Below are 19,186 nucleotides of genomic sequence, written 5' to 3'. Positions count from 1 at the left end.
TGCTTACCCTCAGATTTGTTTGTTGCACGAGGGACGTCCCCTCAGCCACCATGAGGCTCCTTCACGGCCAGAGGATGCTCCGAACCACTCATCCGAGTGCTGCCCCCATCAAGCTCCTTGAACAGAGACTTCAATATAGTGGCAGGGTGTCAAAGGGCAACCTCCTGCAAGCTCTCCCAGGAAAATGCTATAAATTTCTGCCCAGAGTATTGCAGGAATCCATGTGGGAAGCAACTTTGATTTGAGCTTCTCTTTGGAGTGTGTGTGAGCTCTCTGGGTGTGCGAAGAAAACTTGCCCCCGACAATTTCCTCCTGACCCTGTACAAAACAAGACTATTTTCATCAAATATACCTGAGCCCGTACAGCGAAGAAGGTTTTGAATTTTGAAGGAGGCATTGCGTTCTACAAACGTCTTTCCAGAACGACCTTGGGAGGAATTGACAGCCTCGCCGGTCCCAGCCTCAATAACTCAGCTCACATGCTGTTGACACCTCTGTCACTCTCCTTCGCGTCCATACCCAGTTGGGAGCTCCTAGCCCTGCTCTGAGAATGAGATCTGCCTCCAGTGAGGACCCGACCGCAGCTCCGCAGACGACCGCCTCAGGAGCGTCAGTGGTTTGGAAATGAGCGTTCTGGCAGGTTTGTTACGGATCAATTGCTTCTTTGTTGCCATGTTTGACTTTAATTATGATTATTAGTTTTCCATGCGTGGGGTGGACAGGATAGGCTTGGTGCTCGAATATTTGAAAAGACTCGTCCCCAGTGAGGAAGAAACCCCCGTCATTCCAGTACACAGAGGCCGGCAAGCACAGTGGTCAGGGCCATGGCTGTGCTCCATCACCTGGTGCCCAAGACAAGGCGTCGAGAGGGCTGGTGAAGAGCCCCAGGCACTTTCTTGCTGAAAATACTTACAAACCTGCAAATAGTGCAACTTAACAAAAGCCCATTTTTGAGGTTGACTTTATGATACATTACGAGCATTCTTCTAGTTTGCCATCTTTCGTGTTTTATCTGTCTTGCAGCCGAAGTAAAACTTAAAAACCCAAATCCGTGCCTGTTCACAGCTCCACTAGAGGTCTGCACCTGGACACACTTCAGTGCCAAGGTGGGCACTGAGATGCTTCACTCCGTCAAGGCTTCTTCTCCAAACAGGCTGCTCTTGTGAACAGCTGGAGCTGCCTCCCAGTCCCGCAGGAAAACGGTCCTAGTATTTTATGGTTATTAACCTCCTGTTATTAAGTTCTCAGTGCGGTTGTGCTACCCGCGCTGTGATTTGTTACTTGTGAATATTAAGTGTTGCCCTTATTGAGAACATATTTTTCTCTTTATGAGCATCACGGAACCGCAGGCCTCCAGCCGCTGGGCGAGGGTGGCAGGGAGTGAGGCTCTGGCGTGAGCTGTCACATGGACAGAGGGCAGGGCATTTGGAGGCGGTCAGCCCGAGGCTGTCTCTTGTCCTCCTGGGGTCTCCGTGGGCCGGCCCCGGCCTTCCTGCAGAGGGTGAGGGGCAGGAATGAGACAGCCCATGACCGCAGGCACAGAAGGAAGGGCAGGGGGACACACGCAGCCATGAGGGGGTGGCTTTGCGGCTCCAGGCTGCCGTCCAGCTGCTGTGGGGTTTTCCCTGCTTGACACTGGGGCCGAGTCCTTGCTCTTCAGCTCCTCCCACTCCCCAAGCACGTGAAAGGTGCCCATGGGCATGCGTCCAGGGTGTGGTCCTTTGCCAGCAGCAGCAGAACAGCCCCTACAGGTGCCACGTGACAGAGCGATCACCTGGGGAGAGTCACCTGCTGAGCCTCCCAGGACGAGGAGCTGTTTCCAGCTGCTCATCTGAAGGTGACCTTTTCACTTGGATTGAGACCTCTGGGAAATGACTTTTCCTCTTTTGAGAAAAGAATTAACATTTAGTTTCCTATTTCGGTAACAGAAGGTCTTTTCGCGTTTTTCTGTTACTAAGCTATACATCTTGGCCTTCCCACAAACACCTGTGACTTCTCCAAGATTTGTGAACAGGAGGAGCAGTAAGCTGCCAAGAAAGCAAGCATGCATGTGTGTATATCTGTGTGAGTGTGTGTGAATGCGTGTGTGTGTGCGTGTGTATGTGAGTGCATGTATATGAGTACGTGCGTGTGAGTGCATGTGTGTATGATCGCATGTGTGTGAACGCATGTGTATGAGTACGTGCGTGTGAGTGCATGTGTGTATGATCGCATGTGTGTGAACGCGTGTGTATGAGTGCACATGTGTGAGCATGTGTGTGTGAGTGTGTGTGCAAACACGTGTGTGAGCAGATGTGTGTGAGTACATGTCTGTGAGCATGTGTGTGTGCGTGTGTGTGTGAGCATGTGTGTGAGTGTCTGTGTGTTCATGTGTGTGTGTGAGCACATGTGTGTGAGTGCATGTCTGAGTGCCTGTGTGTGTATAAGCACGTGTCTGTGAGTGCATGTGTGTCTGTATGAGTGTGTGTGTGAGTGCATGTGTGTGAATGTATGAATGTGAGAGTGTGTGTGTTTGAGTGTGTGTGAGTGTGTGTATGTGAGCATGTGTGAGTATGTGTGTGACAGTGTGTGTGTGTGTGAGAGTGAGAGTGTGTCTGTGAGTGTATATGTGAGTGTGTGTGAGAGTATGTGTCTGTGAGTGTGTGTTTGTGTGTGTGTGAGTGTATGTGTGTGGGGGTATGCGTGTGTGAGTGTGTATGTACGTGTGAGTATGTGTGTGTGAGTGTGTGTGTGTGAGTGTGTGTGTGTGAGTGTGAGTATGTGTGTATGTGTCAGGCACCTGTGGGCTGAGAGGCCAAAAGGGGACTGGTGCAGTCCAGAAGAAGCCTGTCCACACTGGCCCAGGTGGGCTGCACACATGTCCCCCCGCATCCCCAGGATGAGCAAAGAAGGGGACTGTCCTGGGTGTGGATTCTTCCTGTGAGATGAGTCTGGGACCCACCATCATGGGGCCTCATGGGAGTGAGTCGGCCACGGGATCCAAACCCGCTGAATTGTGGGAGGAATCTGTCACGATCTCATCCTGATACGGAGGGCGCATCCCTGCCGTTTCTGACGACTGCAGTGATGCTCACCTCCAGACCGCCCAGAGAGAAAACGGGTTTCACTGTAGAGCCCAGATTCACGGACCGATTCGGCGATGCACTGGTTTAAATGGGTTTCACTGTAGAGCCCAGATTCACGGACCGATTCGGCGATGCACTGGTTTAAACGGGTTTCACTGTAGAGCCCAGATTCACGGACCGATTCGGCGATGCACTGGTTTAAACGGGTTTCACTGTAGAGCCCAGATTCACGGACCGATTCGGCGATGCACTGGTTTAAACGGGTCTCACTGTAGAGCCCAGATTCACGGACCGATTCGGCGATGCATTGGTTTAAATGGGTCTCACTGTAGAGCCCAGATTCACGGACCGATTCGGCGATGCACTGGTTTAAATGGGTCTCACTGTAGAGCCCAGATTCACGGACCGATTCGGCGATGCGCTGGTTTGTCCATTCACTTAGATGTCTGCTCTACATCAGATGCCGAGCTTCTGCCCATGAGGAGAATGAGATTAAGGAGACAGGTTGCTGCCTCGACAGACCTTCATCCGGTGGGAGAAGACAGACATTATATCAAATAATTCATGAATCGTAGTTTAACTGTAGTTGAGAGAAGTGTAAAGAGCAAACTATCCTGAAAGTACAGAGATCCTGGGCTGTCTTCTGAGTTGTCTGAAAATGGAGGCCCCTGCACCAGCACCGTCTCCCACAGGGCACCCCCACACCTGCAGCAGGTTGGTAGGGAGCTGGGCATCCCAGGACCACCTCTACCCGGTCAGGGAGTTGGGCACCCCAGCAGGACCACCTCTACCCACTCAGGGAGCTGGGCATCCCAGCAGGACCGCCTCTACTCACTCAGGGAGCGGGGCATCCCAGCAGGACCGCCTCTACCCGGTCAGGGAGCTGGGCATCCCAGCAGGACCGCCTCTACCCGGTCAGGGAGCTGGGCATCCCAGCAGGACCGCCTCTACCCGGTCAGGGAGCTGGGCATCCCAGGAGGACTGTCTCTACCCGGTCATCGTGTGCAGCGGCTGGTAGGCAGGGGCTGGGAGGGGCTGACTCGGGGGCAGGCCAAGGTTTGCCCTGGACGTTGGGGCTGCTTGCAAACCTCAGCTTGGGGATCTGCCCTGTGAAAGCGCATGAGGTTTGGCTGGATTTCCAATCAGACTGATGAGTGGAGGTGGCTCTTCTAAATGAATCACATCATCAAGACTCTGAAGTTGAAGGTGTCTCCTTGGAGGGCGCGGGGAGCGAGCAGGCAGCATCCAGTTCAAGCTGCTCTCCCCCAGGTAACAGGAACTGATTGCTGTTTGCTTCAAAATCAAAGTTGATAATGTTGTAGTAGAAAGAGCATTTATTTCCATAATAAGTTCTTTTGGAAAAGAATTTGAGAACGTCCTGACCCTGTCACCCATTCTGAAAAGTGAAACTACCTTTGACAATGTATTGGGACGGTGTTCTCTGAAGCTCAGATGCCATGGATGCGGTCATTTGTCCCCACGGAGGCTGAGCAGAGACAGGATGCTGGCCGGGGGCTGCAGATCCCCCTCACCTGGCGGAGAAGCCGAAGCTTTGTGGGAAGAGAAGGTGGTCCTTGAGCTGTCAACCCTCCTCCAAAGCGACTGAGAACTGCTTTTGCTATAAAGAAGCATGGCGCCTTTCAAACGCCACTTCCAGTCCACGAACGAATCCTGTTTTCGTTTCAGAGAGCAGCGTGGTCATGGGGAGATTTTAGAAGCTGGAAAGGACGTGGAGACCATTCCCTGTGAGTCTCTACTCTCACACTTCTCGGCCGAGAAGTCAGGAGGCAAAGATGGTGCGTGGACGAGAGGTGGCGATTCGGGCCCGTCACTTTCCTCCCCTCTGGCTGTGCTCAGGTCTCTTTGTCATTTCCTTCTAAATCTCCTTTCTACTTTTAAAGCGAGGTTTAATCCAAATGATCTGCAGGGATAAGCACAGTGATTTGAGGCACAGATCGGGGGTCCCTAGGAGGCCCACCCCAGTCCCCAGGCCACACAAGTCTCACCGCCACCCCTGCCCCCGGGGGCCCTCAGCAGACCCTGGTGCTTCACTACTTTCCTCCCGGCTCTGCACCAACCCTGTGGGCACAGGGGCCCAACGGCTGACCCACAGAGAGGGCTCCAGGCCCGCAGGGCCTTGCAGAGGGCGCTGGGAGCCGGTGAGCTGAGCGGCGGCTGGATCTCCTGGAGGTGGCGCCACAGGCCCAGGTCAGATGCGACTCCTGGGGTCACCCACTCCTCTCTGCGGCAGTGAGGGGCGTCCCGGGCAGGGGGAATCTTGTTCTTAAGATCTCACTTCTCCCCACTGCACGCCTCCACCCTCTGCCTGATTTGAGTGATTTTGTATTGGGTGAGACACCGTGTTTATGCAACAGGACCTTGCCCTGAATTTCTCATGTGGATAGCTCTGAAAAGGCAGTAACTCCTCCTGAGTTTCCATCATCAGATTTGATCCGTGATATTGAACTCGGAGTCTCAGTAGAGGTTAACTTAAACTTGAAAATATTCCACAGTGGACAGAGAGGGGACGCCCTGTGGGGACCCACTATAAACGGGCTCTGAAAATGCGGCTCTTCCTGCCTCGTCACTGGTGGGGCATCTCTCAGAGTTCGACGGCCTGGTGGGAGCAGACGGCGAGTCCTGCTGTAAGTGCCCCCGTGGGATCCACCGCCACTACGACTTCCTCCAGAGTCAGACGTTCCATCTACGAGTTCTGCGCGCCTTTCAGTTAAATATGTCATCAAACACGAGCTGGGTTTTAAAAACAACTGCCGGCTCCCTGGGCCGTTCCAGCTCAGTCACACCTTCTAAGTGTGTTGTACCCGTGACCAAATCAAGTCCCACCAAAGCAGAGGGTCAAAGTGCACGCTGCTCTGGGGACAGAAATGGTTCTTGTCCAGGAGAGAGGCTTTGATGTTGGTGACCGATGAGCTCCATCAGCTGGACCCAAGAGTCGGGAATTGGCCGAGTTGATGGCCAGGTCTTCTTGTAAAAGGCTCTGAGCTATGGGATGGGGTGGTGGACACTGAGGCTGGTCATCTCTCCGTCCACCCAACTTTTATCGGATGCTTCTACGCCCACACTTCTTGCCCTGTGAACACAGAATGTGATGGAATTAAGGCTCAAGGATGTGGGTTGCGGTATTAATGGGCTAATTCTACCTAAAAACTTTATTTGCACGTGAAGTCAGAAGTCATGATCCCTTTCTCTTTTCAAGACTAAAATCAAGTACTTTAAGCTCATGAGCCTGAGACTGGCTTTTCGCCCCTTCCTTTGTGGTAGTTCTCTGTAGGTTGGCTGGTTCCTCCTGATCTCAGGGGGCTGTGTCTCACTGGGCTGGGGGAAACCCCTCCCTGAACAGTTACTCCTGTTCTTTTTCTGCATTTTTAACCACTCTCTCCTTCTTTCTCTCTTACTGCTGAATTTGGAAGGCAGCTATAGTAACATTCCCAATAAAATTAAAAAGTTTAGCTCTTCCTGTAGTCATTCAGCAAGACGGGGGGGTGTGACATACCAGGGTTGTAAGTTTTGGGGGCTAATTTCATGAAGACTGACTCCCTTAAGTTAAGACTCGTTTGGTTGATGAAGGACACCCCCTCCCCAGGCCCCATCTGTGCCCCTGGCTCACCTCCTAATTCCTCAGCCTCAGGAAGCCCTGTCTGCTTGGCAGCCCTCACATGGGGCACGGAGCCCGCCCGATGTGCCATGACCGTGCTGACGCTAGTCTCAGGCTGACGGACCACGTCCGCGATCGTCCCTGCCGTGTCCCACTGTGGCTCCCGGGAGACAGCTCCCAGGCCTTCTGGTTGTATTTCCACTGGCCTTATCATTGTTACGTTGTAGGGACCTCCAAAGAAACTCCTGTTGGTGACACTAGGACTGAACTGGCTGGTGCTGGATTTCTTGAAATTAACCAAACTATTTTTACCTCTATCAAATTCAAGCCCAACCAAAAGCCACACTTTCATTTTCTTCTGATGCTGGGTTTCAAAGAGAAGACATGAAACTGGAGGGGAGCTAGTGAAGCTGACCTGAGATTTCCGTTCCTGAAGTTGGATTTCCCTTGACTGGAGTGAACTGCTTTTTAACATGCCAGGATCGCCGTGGCAGGAAGTCTCACGGATGGTTTCTGATTCTACCAGCCTGAGACCGGTTTCTAATAGCAAAGTGTGCAGATGAGATGAGCACAGTGGTTCCATCTTCTTTCCTGGGATCTCGGACAGAGCAGGCTAGGGGACTGTGTGAAGCTCCCAGAACCATCAGCCAGTGGAAGGGTGGAGGGTGCCCACCCAGCGCGGTACCCATGTGACACAGTAGGTGTCAAGTAGGTCAAGTCTCCACCTGCATTTCCATCGGTCCAGGCATCAGGCAGGTCTTCAAGGCATCTCAGCTTAAAGACCAGCATGTCTGGCTTGACTAGAGACCAAACTGTGGATGAGGCCATTTGCATTTTTATTTCAAAGGGACGTCAGGCTTCTCGCATAGCTCAGTCAGTAAACAATCTGCCTGCAATGCAGGAGACCTGGGTTTGATCCCTGGGTTGCAAAGATCCCCTGGAGAAGGAGGTGGCAACCCGCTCCAGTATCCTTGCCTGGAGAATCCCAGTGACAGAGGAGCCTGGTGGTCTACAGTCCATGGGGTTGCAAAGAGTCGGACATGACTGAGTGACTGAACCACCACCTCAGTGTCTGAGCACCAGTTCCGTGGCTTCCATCCAGATTACGACCCTGGCCTGGAGTCGAGCCCAAGGGTCCCCTGGAGCCTGTGGTTCAGTCACGGGGCGGCCACGTTTCTCAGGTTGCAGCCTCGGCCACTGCTGTGGTTTGCTTGTGGGGCCTAGAAGGGTGATTTCTGTACGTTTCTTGTTTGTTTACCTCCACTTGGAAGACAAGTGACGTGCTATTTGTGGACACCAACGAGAAATAGATTCTGATTTTAGCTTTGAGGTCTTCCATTTCATATTCTCACCGGAGCTATCTGTGTTCCCCCACCGTGGTGTTTTCTGCCCCAGGGCCTTGGACATTCCCGCACGACCTCCTGAGTTCAGTACGCGAGTCCCCGGGTGGCCGCAGGGTCTCACCCGTGTGGACCGAGTCTGCGTCCAGCCTCGTCTCCCACATGGACTACCCTTCTCTACACACCACTTTGGGAACCGTGATTGTCCCCAGGGCTTTCCCCTCAGAGCCCACATTGCTGCTCATTCTCACCCCCTTCTGACTTGGACACCTGTTTTCACCTCTCTCTGCTGTGAGCCTATGTGGAAATTCATTCATTCATTCAGCCATCAAGCATTTGCATACCTCCTGCTATGCACTGGGCTTCCCTGGTGGCTCAGAGATAAAGAATCTGCCAGCAGTGCAGGAGCCCCGAGTTCATCCTGGGTAGGAAGATCCCCTGGAGAAGGGAATGGCTACTCACTCCAGCATTCTTGCTTGGAGAAGTCCATGGACAGAGGAGCCTGGCAGGATACGGTCCATGGGGTTGCAAAGAGATGGACATGGCTGAGCAACTTTCACTATCATACACTTGGTAATTTGATAGAAGATAGAAATGAAAAAGTTACAGTCCCTGACTCAGGGGGATTCATTGTGCCAGACTTTCTGAAAGAATCATCCTTGTATCCATCCTTTCTCCCCTCCAGTGGACTTCTACTGCAATCACATCACCCAGACTTCCTTCTTAAGGAAACCAGTATTTTCTGTGTTGCTCCATCCAAAAGAACATTTTAGTCTTTATCTTACTTCTCATCTACCTTGGACACAGCCATCCCCCTGTGTCTGTGCTCCTGGTGCAGGGCAGGGGCTGTATCAAAGGCAGGAAAGGCCATGCTTTCTCAGAGGCTGACAGGTGGCAGTGGACTGTCCTGGGCTGGGAGGAAATCGCAGGGGGAACTAGATGGGGAGTTCATGGTGCTCCTCTCAGTGGGATTCCTGCTCCCAGGGCTCTTGTCTTGGTCCTCTCCTGCCTCTGCTCTTCCCTCACTGGGCACTGGGCAGAATCCTGTTCTCATCTCGCTGGTTTTGTCTCCCGTGGGTAAAAGACATCCTCAGGGTTCCCTGTGCCTTCCAGACACCGTGACAGCAACGCTTCCCTCACCATTCAGACCTCCTCCAAGCCGGACTCCCGTCCACCTGCCTCCTGACAGTGCCACTGGAAAGTCTCCAGGAACCATAACCTGAACATGTCTCCCAGACTCCACTCACCCTCTCCTCCCCTTGCGTCCCTCTCTTAATGATTATCACCCCAAACTTGGCAACAAGCAAGCCCATGGGCGAAGCCTGTCCCTCCCCTGGAGTGCCCATTCTGGGGGGAGGCGGGGGGCACCAAGGATGCAGAGCTGAGGCCAGAACCCTCGCCCACGTCTAGTCCAGTTCTAGGCCTGGGAGTCTTCATCCTCCTTTATCTGAGCCCCGAATCATGCTCCCCCTGGATCGTCCTGGTCACCTCCTGTCTGCTTTCCTCCCATCCTCTTGGGCCCTGGGACACCCCAGCGAGGTGTCTCTAACAGCACAAACCAGACGGTGCCCCTCTCCTGCCCAAACCCTCTGATGTGTGGCATCGCCCTGACGGCCTGCCCACACTCTCCAGCCCTTCCCGCCCTCCAGGGTCTCTCCTCCCCTCAGCACTCCCCACCAGAATCCTGCACTCTCCAGCTGCTGTGCTTGGGAGACCCTCCCCCTGGAGGTCTCCATGTTGACCACCCCTGCCCTCCTTGGCTCCCGTAAGTTGCACCTTAGAGTCTCTCCCTAAGGCTGCATTCGATGCCTCGCAGATGTGAATGCTGTTAAAGGAAAACCTTACTGTGTTTAAGTATTTATTTCCGCTCTGCTTCCCTTGCTGTGAAGTAAACTTGCAGGAAGGAGCATATGAGCTCATTTGCACCTGTGTCCCCGGGTCCTGGATGTAGGAGCCAGACCCTGCACGTGGACGAGCTGAAGGAGGCCGTCTCTGTGCCCTTCTCCAGCCCACCAGACCTGTCGGGACAGTGTCTCCTCCCTGCCAGGCTGGCGCTCCTTTGCTGGGCCTCTGTGTGGCCAGTGTTGCCTTCCGCACTGATGGGAAGCCCTGTGATGGATTTGCATCTCTACAGAGTGACATTTAACTGCAGCAGATTTGACAGCCACTCCCGGGGGATGGGGTTTCATCCAGTGTGCTGTTGACTGCCCTTCTCTCCTGATGACCATCAGAGAGAGAGTTTTCTTTTTCAAGTTTATGGCCTCAGTGGTTCGATTACAGTTATAGTGCCCCAAACAGCTGTTACTCTTTGCAACAATGGATCAGAAATGAAGCAGAGCCCAGGCTTAATGGAAACTGTCCCTTGAAAGGTTTGAATTTAGAACATTTATTCTCCATTAATTTCAAGTAGGCTCTAAATTGAGCAAAACATTCTCTGTCTTTCCTCCACGTTGCGGGCTTTAGCTGATGAATGGATGCCGGTCTGCAGACTCTGTCGCCGGCTTTGAGGGTGTAGTTCTTCTCACTTGGGTGGGTGCGTACTCACCCACCCAACGTATGTCATCCCAGTGGGTTCTGGGCCCTCTGAGCTTAATCAGGCTGGCATGTGGCGTAGATTGGGATGCCTCAGCGGGGTGAAGTGACATTTAGTTTAATTGCTTGTGCAGACGTGGGAGAGACACTGAGATGGATATGTGGGAGCCCTGCATGGGGAAGCAGGTGGCTGAAGACCCCTCCGGCACTCAGCCCTCCACCCGCCACTCCCCTGCAGTGTAACCTGACTTTGGGGTCCCTAGCAGCTCCAGGAATTCTCCTGAGCACCGTGTGAGGGGTGATCCAGTGGGTGAGGGCTCGAAGCTGCATTTGCATCAACTTCATATGAAGTTGAGAAAGTGCCAGTAATGACTCACGATGGGAGAGCGAGCACAGGCGGTCTGGTGCTGGTGTATAGCCCGTCCCGGCCTGCAGTGCGTGGGTGGCTGCTGTTCAGTTGCTTAGTCATGTCCGGCTCTTTGTGACCCTATAGACTGCAGCACTTCCCTGTCCTTCAGGATCGCCCAGAGCTTGCTCAAACTCATATCCATTTAGTCTGTGATGCCATCCAACCATCTCATCCCCTGTCACCCCCTTCTCTTTTTGCCTCAGTCTTTCCCAGCATCAGGGTCTTTTCCAATGAGTCAGCTCTTTGCATCACGTGGCCAAAGTATTGGAGCTTCAGCTTCAGCATCATTTGTTCCAATGAATGTTCAGGGTTGATTTCCTTTAGGATTGACTGCTTTGATCTTTCAGTCTAAGGGACTCCCAAGAGTCTTCTCCAGCACTACAGTTCAAAAACATCACTTCTTCAGCGTTCAGTGAGTAAATGATGGGTGTGATTTGAACCATAGCAATCTGGCTCCAGAAACAACTTGCCTGCTGAACTGTCCTGTCTCCAAACCCATGGACAGACCAGAGCTGCAGGCAGGCACCTGCAGAGGTCCTCACTCACCTGGACTTGTGATACCTTGGACAGGATGGTGTTAGAACTACCCCTGGTCGGACTTGTGGAAAGTTGAAACTAGACATGAGCATGTAAACAACTGAGTTACTACACTTAGAAGAAAACAGACGTGATTATAACTTGTTTCTATGGTGGTTTTTGATTCACGGGGAAATCTTGCATGTGATTTGCTTCTCTGTGTCCAACCTGGGCTTCGAGCTTTGCTGGACAAAGTCTTCAGCTCGGTGCTTCCCTGGTCGCCCAGCTCCCAGCACAGGTGGACGTTACTTGTCTGTCTGTGTTCTTTTCCGATCCCATCCACCAGCGATCCGAGCGCTAACATGTGGCTGACCAACTCCCTGGAGGACGGCCGTGAAACGGCGCTCCTCTTTTCTAAGCACCGTCTTCAGCATGTGTTGCCGCCTGTTTTCTGTTTTCCCTCCTGCAGCGAACCCAGCTTGAGCTCCAGTCTCACTACTCCTCGCCTGCAGGAGGCCCCGGGCAGCCTCAGGGGGAGAAGCCTGGTCCAGGCTGGCCCGCCCGCCGCCGGCCCCAGGCTCTGTGTCCACTGGTGTGCGAGGCTGGAGGGGGGCAGCGTCCTCAGCCGCCTGCTGCTGTCAGCGTGGTTTGCAGATTCTGGCTGCCTCTCTGACACCTGCCCTCTGAAAGGCGGGTGTCCACTGCTGCCCTCTGGCAGGTAGATGCCTCTGTGAAACGTGTGGGGGTGCCCTTAGGGCCTCCCCAGCCCCCATCCATGTCTTGGAGAACCTCCTCCCTCCGCCCTCCCCCTGCCTCAGAGCTGCACACTCCTTGCCTCCCCTTGCACAGGGGGCTGTCCACTTGGGTGAGGCTCGTAAGATAGCAGAGCCCAGCCCGTCGTCACCCAGCGTGCACTCACCCAGAGAGGCGGCCCAGGGCTCCACTGACCCCCACTCTCCTCTCTGCCACTGTCCCTGTTCAAGGAGGAGCAGGAGGCAGTTAACCAGCGTTTAGAAAAGCCACTCCAGTATCCTGCCTGGAAAATCCTATGGACAGAGGAGCCTGGTGGGCTACAGTCCATGGGGTCGCAAAGAGTTGGACATGACTGAGTGACTTTACTTCTTCAACCTTTGTTTATGTCGTGAGCCAGCATCTCTTTAAGCCTTTGCCTGGGGGCCAAAAGGAGCCCCCGCGCCCTTAGGCGGAGGGCACAAGTCTCAACCCTCCCTGGCCACCTCTGGGCTGCAGTGTCTGTGGCCTGGGCAGGGGAGGGGGCTGAGCAGGGCCGCAGGCTCACTTCCTGGGGGGGGGGGGTTGAGGGCCTGCTTTCTCCCAGGTGTTTGTACCACTTGTGGGATGTGAAGCTTCCCGAGTCCTTGATGTGTCTCTGTCCTCAGCTCTGGTTCTGAGACAGAATTTAAGACAACAGGTGATGTTGCACTCATCCTCCTACAAATTCTGTGCCCCGCAGCCCCTGAAGACACCTCGTCTCCAGTGGGGGACCGGGGGACCTCCCTCCCTGCTCCCTGCCACTGCCGTCTCCTCTGGATCTTTGTTCCATTTACTCCTTCCTCCTCCTCCTTGCCCGTCATCATCACTGTGACTCATCACACTTCCGTTGTTTCGTGCTGCCTGAACAATTGGAAAATTATCAGTGTTTTTCAACTCGGAGAATCTAATGCATCTTGTGTGGACCAGGAATGCCGGCAGCTGTGTTAGTAAACCATGGGTGTGGTGGCCATCAAGCCAGCGGCCACTGCAGCCTCCACCCGATGGTGCACCCTTGGGGGAGTCATGGTGGAGAAAGCAGGGCTCTGGCCCAGTCTCGCTAAGGTGCATTTCAGAGGCATGATTTCAGTGAGCCCAGACTCTTGCATCTTGCCATCCACAGAAAAGCACTAAGTTCATTAACTGAAGATGTCTGGCTTTTCCTTAATTAACAGTAATCTTCTGATGTTCCAACTGCCTGATTTTTGTTGGAAGAAAAAAGCCCTGTATATCCTGGCTCCTCCCTCCTCTCTTCGGAGCAGTCCCTCAGATCAATCTTAGAGGCTTCCTCCCAGGCTTCAGTTCTCAATATGTCTGATGAATAGGGCATGATTCTCAACTTTTAGACTGTGTATTTTTTAGCTTGACAGCTGATATGTGAAAGACTTCAGTTAAACTTTTTTGGGACTAGAGGATTTTTAATTAATCAAAAACATTGTCTGATTTATTCAATCGTTATTAGACTATATAATTTTTCATTTTCTTTTGCATCAGTTTTGTCCCCTCCTACATCTAGAATTTTCATGGCGCTTTGATCATATTTTGTTAGACTCCCTAAACGTGGGACTCAGCCAGGCTGGCCTGTTAGCTTTCCTTCTGCCTGTGTACAAGTGTTTCTGTATTGGTTTTCCTGTTATCCTTTCACACAGTAAAGGGTCAGCTTTGTGTTCAATCACTGGGCTTCAATAAACTGAAATATTGTATTTTCCAGGGCTATTTAAAAAGTGGACCTTTGTGAAGAAAGAAAGCTTTCACATATTGTCTAAATTCTTAGAAAGATTGGCTTTTTAGTGATTTGTTTCTTCTAAAAGAGAAAAGTTACCACATTAGTATATTTAAAGTGGGAATATATTTAAATGATTACAACCAGATGCATTTGCAAACCTTTCAAGAGCAATAGTTCCATCAAGAAAGTGCTTAAATAAAAAACAAATTATTGCAATTTTCAGGTTGAGTAATAAAGTGTGTGTAATTTCAGCAGCTAATATATGCATTTAATGAAGTATATCTATCTTCCTAAAGGAGTGCCACCAATCAATTTGTGATGAAGTCAGTGTAATGAGGAAACAAACACAGTTCCATATGGTTTAAAATCCCCACGTGTCTAATAGTGCCTTACGTTAATCAGAAAATAGTTAGAGTCATCTGTTTGCCCATTTCTGTGCTAAGTCTCATGGGATTTGTTACCAGTAGAGTCCTGTTGTGTCCCCAGGGGGCTGGCAGTCAGGTAGGGGAAGGGAGGCTGGCATCCGCGGAGCTGACGTCGCACAACTTGTCCCGTGGTTGGGACTGAGGGCTTTGGACTCAGACAATTCTAGCTTTAAATTCTAGTTTCGTTTACAAGATGGATGATTTGAAGACATTTCCTAAACTTTCTGAATTTTAATTTCCCATAATTTAAATGGGAATAATAATAGGGACAATAATCACATCTACAGACAAGAGTCATTGGTAGCCTTTTAAAGGGAAACATTCATTGTGATGATGATAGTGATGATAATGACAACAATGGTAGTGACGATGGTGATGGTGGTAATGATGGTGACCGTGATGGTGATGATGGTGATCGTGATGGTGATGGTGGTGGTGATGATGGTGATTTTGATGATGGTGGTGGTGATGATGGTGACAGTGATGGTGATGGTGGTGTTGATGATGGTGGTGGTAGTGATGATGATCATGGTGATGATGGTGATGGTGATGATGGTGATGATGTTGATGGTGATAATGATGGTAATGGTGATGATGGTGATGATGATGGTAGTGATGGTGATGATGGTGATGGTGATAGCGATGATGATGATGATGATGGTGGTGGTGGTGGAGGTGGTGGCAGTGATGGTGGTGATGATAGACTGATGGTGGTGATGGTGAAACCAACCAGTTATTTAACTGTTATTCGTTGCTGCTAATCAATGACTTGGAATCTTCCAGACTGCAGACTTAGTTGAGGAAGGTAAGGTGACACTTGAGGAAGGATTTAATGATTTATCAGAATCAAAATGGAAGGCAAAGGGGTATTTTATGCTTTATTGGTTCAGATCTTAACTTGATCTAGTCCTCTAACTTGATTTTCAGGTTGGTTAGTTAGATAGCTATTAGGACAGTTTTTATAACATTAGAAGCTCAATTTTCTAGAATTGTGTCTGTAACCTAATATGTCAAGTTCATGAGCTATCTCAGAACAGTGTTCAGAATTACTTTAAAAAATATATTTCCAAATATTTCAGTTTTTGACTTGCATTTTTCATAAAGCAAGTTATGGGTCAAGGAGACCCAGACCCTTCTTCTCTTATCCATTTCTACTACAGGCCTGCCTGCCTCCAGACCTCTCCCAAAACTTTCAGGGGATCTCCATGTAGCCTGCTGGGCACATCTCTAATCCTTTTAATTTTCTCCTTCACCTGGCTTGGCCTCAGAGACTCCAGCCAGTAGAGCAGAGGGAGGCTGCAGGAGAGATGTCGAGAGAGAGCTGTTTGCCCTTGGCCAGCAAGAGGAGGCCAAATTCAGGCAGCGCCTCCTATCAGTTAGGTTTGTGTGTGCATCTGATGGTCTGTGGATGTAGGAGGGCCCGATCTCCTGCCTGGTTAACGTGAGACACTGGCCCTCACAGACTTCCTGCTGAATGGAGCCATCATGGCATCCAGGCCATCCCAGGCGGTGGCTGCATCGAGCAGGACGCTCGCCCCCACCGTGGTGCCTGCAGAGTCAAGGGCTTCTAGTGGGCCGGGCTGATGCCTCCAGGGCCAGGTTGCTCCTCAGAGCTGGCCCGCCCCCACTGAAGGCTGTGGGTCCCGCCTCCTTGCTGAGGTGAGCTGAAAGCACAACTCAGGGTCTTCACCGCCCCCTTGCCCTGCACTGCGCCTCCCCCACTGCCTCCAGCTGCTGTCACTCGTCCCTGCCCACAGCTCCCTGTTATTGTCCTTAGCCAGTCCCTTTCTTCTAGTGTGTTTCCAGATTCCTCCAGAATTCCAGCTGTTTTCAGTAATAAGAAGGAAGAGTTTATTTTGCTTGCTGGCCGGGTCCTATGCACCATCTTTGAATCTTTGGCCATTTTGATTTTCAGTAGAGTACTGCACCCACCGCAGTCCCTGAGATTCAGAGAAATTCTGGATCATCGAGGCTCCCCGAGTACCTGTGTGGAGAAGTGAGCCAGCGCCTGACTTCTGCCTTCCATTGTGGACATTTCTGACATGCGGGGATGGAAGCGTTCGCTGCTGTGCACGTCTGAGGCTACTGTGGAAGGCAGAGCCATCGTGAATCCAAAATGTGTTGTCCAAGGTCGACCGCGAGATCATTCGAGGCGTCTGGTATTGCTTGTAGCTTGACGAAAGGGTGAATGACACCCAGGAGACCCGTAATCAAAGGTTCCCTGAACGCGCTTCAGTGCGTCATTTCACATTCATGACGTCTCCATTATCGGTTTCGGCAGCACGTGAGAACCCATGCAGCGCGGGGCGGGGGTTGATGGGGCTCTGTTGACCGAGGGTAACTGAGCGACATCCTCATGGGAGCCGGGCAGACAGGCTGGGGAGAGCTGAGTGCTGGACACGCACAGCATCGGGGATTCTCCCAGGGAAACGGGGTAGCCGAGGATCGACCAAAGGGACAATTGAGAGTAAGGGTGGGTACGCTTTATGATGGAACTAGATCTATAGCATATATGGTGTGTAAAAGTAACACTAATGAAGCAAAGTCTCATGTCCTCACCACCCGAGTTATGAGAGAGAACATGAGTGATTCTCTGAAGCCCACCGTGCCCCTCACAGCGTCTTCCTCCCCTCCTGTCTAAGATCGTCGCCAAGTCCAGTTTTGTGGTTACCATCCTTGCTTCTCTTGATTTTTTATTACACGTCTTGTTGTTGTTCAGTCTCTCAATCGCGTCCGACTTTTTGTGACCCCACGGACTCAGCAAACCAGGCTTCCTGTCCTTCACTATTACATGTGTAGCAATCCCTAAGTAATACTTTACTTACTTTTTTCCAGAATTGTGGACTTTAATTGTAATCATGCTGTGTGCATTTTTCTGTAGTTTCCCTCCTTACTTAATGTTATGTTTGTGAGATCCATCCATGGCAACGAATGGAAAGAATCTTAATGCGTTCATTTTTACTGCTTTACAGCATTCTGTTAAATGGTGATGGGATTATTTATCCAATCTGCTGTCAGTGGCTTATGTTCAGACTTTTTCTGTTACAAAATACTGCTGTAAATATTTTTGAATTTGTCTCTTGGTACGTAAAAGCAGACATTTCATATATACATGCTTTTATGTATATTCATATACATGTTTTTTTTCAGGGCATAAGTTATGTACTTCTTTCCAGTTAATGAAATAATACCGACTGATATCCATTTTTACCTTCATCTCTATTGAGATATAATTGACATATAACTTTGGGTAAGTTTAAGGTGTACAAAATGTTGATTTGATACATTTATGTTTTGCAAAATGATGCCATGGTTATAGTTAACACCTCCGCCATGTCACATAATTACCATTTCTTTTTGGTGGTGAGAACATTTCAGATGCACTTTCTTAGCAACTTTCAAGTGTGTAACACAGTTTTATTAACTGTGATCACCATGTTGTGCATTAGATCCCCAGAACTTACTCTGCTTTCAAAGCAATTACACTCCCACCAAAAACTCAATTTCTCCCACTTCCTGTTAGGAGTTGCTACTGTAAGATTTCTTCGTTTCTTCTCAACTGATAAGTATGAAGTGTGTCTCATTGTGATTCTAGCCACCATTTCCAGATTATTAGTGAAGCTAAGACTGTTTTTATATGTTTGTGAAACTTGCATTCGATTTTTCTATTGAATTAATTATGTTTGTGTTTTAAAAATTGATTTGAAATTATTTTACATATTCTGTATACTAACCTTTTGTTGTTTTTAAATGTTTCTAATCTAGATCACTGTGTAATTTATGGTCTTATGAACAGATATTTTTTATTTTAACACAATCAAATTGATCCATTTTCCCTTTATGTTTGTGCCTCTTTCTCATGTTTAAAAATCATGTCCTACAACAAATTCATAAAGATGTTTTCCTAAATTTCTTCTTAAGGTGTTGTAGTTTCATTTTTCTCATATAAATTTATAATCTTAAGGAAATAGCCCTTAACAAAGGTTGGTGTGGTTCAGTTTGCAGCATATAACTATATAATATATTCATTACATATTGTATATTATTTCATAATACAAATAAGCCACAGTTTTTCTACTGGCAGACATAAGTTTATTTCTAGTTTAGGACTGGTTTTTTTTTAGGGCTTATTTTATTATTTTTAAATTGAATTACAGTTGATTTATAGTGTTTTGTTAGTTTCAGGTATACAGCACAAGCATTAGTTATACAAACCTATATATTCATTTATAAGTATGAATGAATATATATATATCAGTTATACAAACATATATATTCATTTTCAGATTCATTTCTCTTACAGATGATTATGAAATATTGAGTATAGTTCCTTGTGCTGTGCATTAGGTCCTTGTTGCTTATCAGGACTATGTTGAATAATGTCGCAGTCACATTCTTATACCTGTTTTTGTGGTTCATGTACTTATATGTTTATAGGGAACATACCCAGGAGTGAAATTCTTGGATCATAGAGCACTGTATGTATAACTTTAGCAGATGATACCAAGTGGTTTTCTCAGGTGCTTATAACAATTTAAATCCCTTCCAACAGTGTGTGAGAATTCCCATTTTTCCAAGTGCTCACAAACATTCGGTATTATTGTCAGTTTAATTTCAACCCTGTGGTGAATAGACACTGAGTAGTTGCAGTCTGCATTTCCTGAACTATGAATGGTGCTGAGCACCTCTTCACATGTTTAACTACTGCTTGAATTTCTCCTTTTGTGCATCACCTCTTCTCTCCCATTTTTTTCTGCTGGACAATCTATCATTTTCATATTGTTTTGTA

The 19,186-nt window shown here is 49.6% G+C and overlaps 1 protein-coding gene across 1 annotated transcript in view; it reads left to right on the top strand.

The window, feature by feature from the left end:
- The window catches only part of LOC145539267 (uncharacterized), a 97,083-nt gene extending 78,769 nt beyond the window's left edge, over positions 1–18,314 (top strand). Inside the window, exons 4-5 of the mRNA XM_081572984.1 lie at positions 14–640; positions 16,313–18,314. Of these exons, the coding sequence (XP_081429110.1) occupies positions 14–121 (108 nt within the window). The 3' untranslated portion in view covers positions 122–640; positions 16,313–18,314. The remainder of the gene's footprint in view (positions 1–13; positions 641–16,312) is intronic.
- Positions 18,315–19,186: the final 872 nt, after the last annotated feature.

This window comes from Giraffa tippelskirchi, chromosome 2, assembly GCF_054371585.1.
Source record: "Giraffa tippelskirchi isolate mGirTip1 chromosome 2, T2T-mGirTip1v1.2.pri, whole genome shotgun sequence".
NCBI lineage: Eukaryota > Metazoa > Chordata > Mammalia > Artiodactyla > Giraffidae > Giraffa > Giraffa tippelskirchi.
Note: the sequence above shows the minus strand (reverse complement) of the source record. Positions and strands in the feature narration are given on the sequence as shown.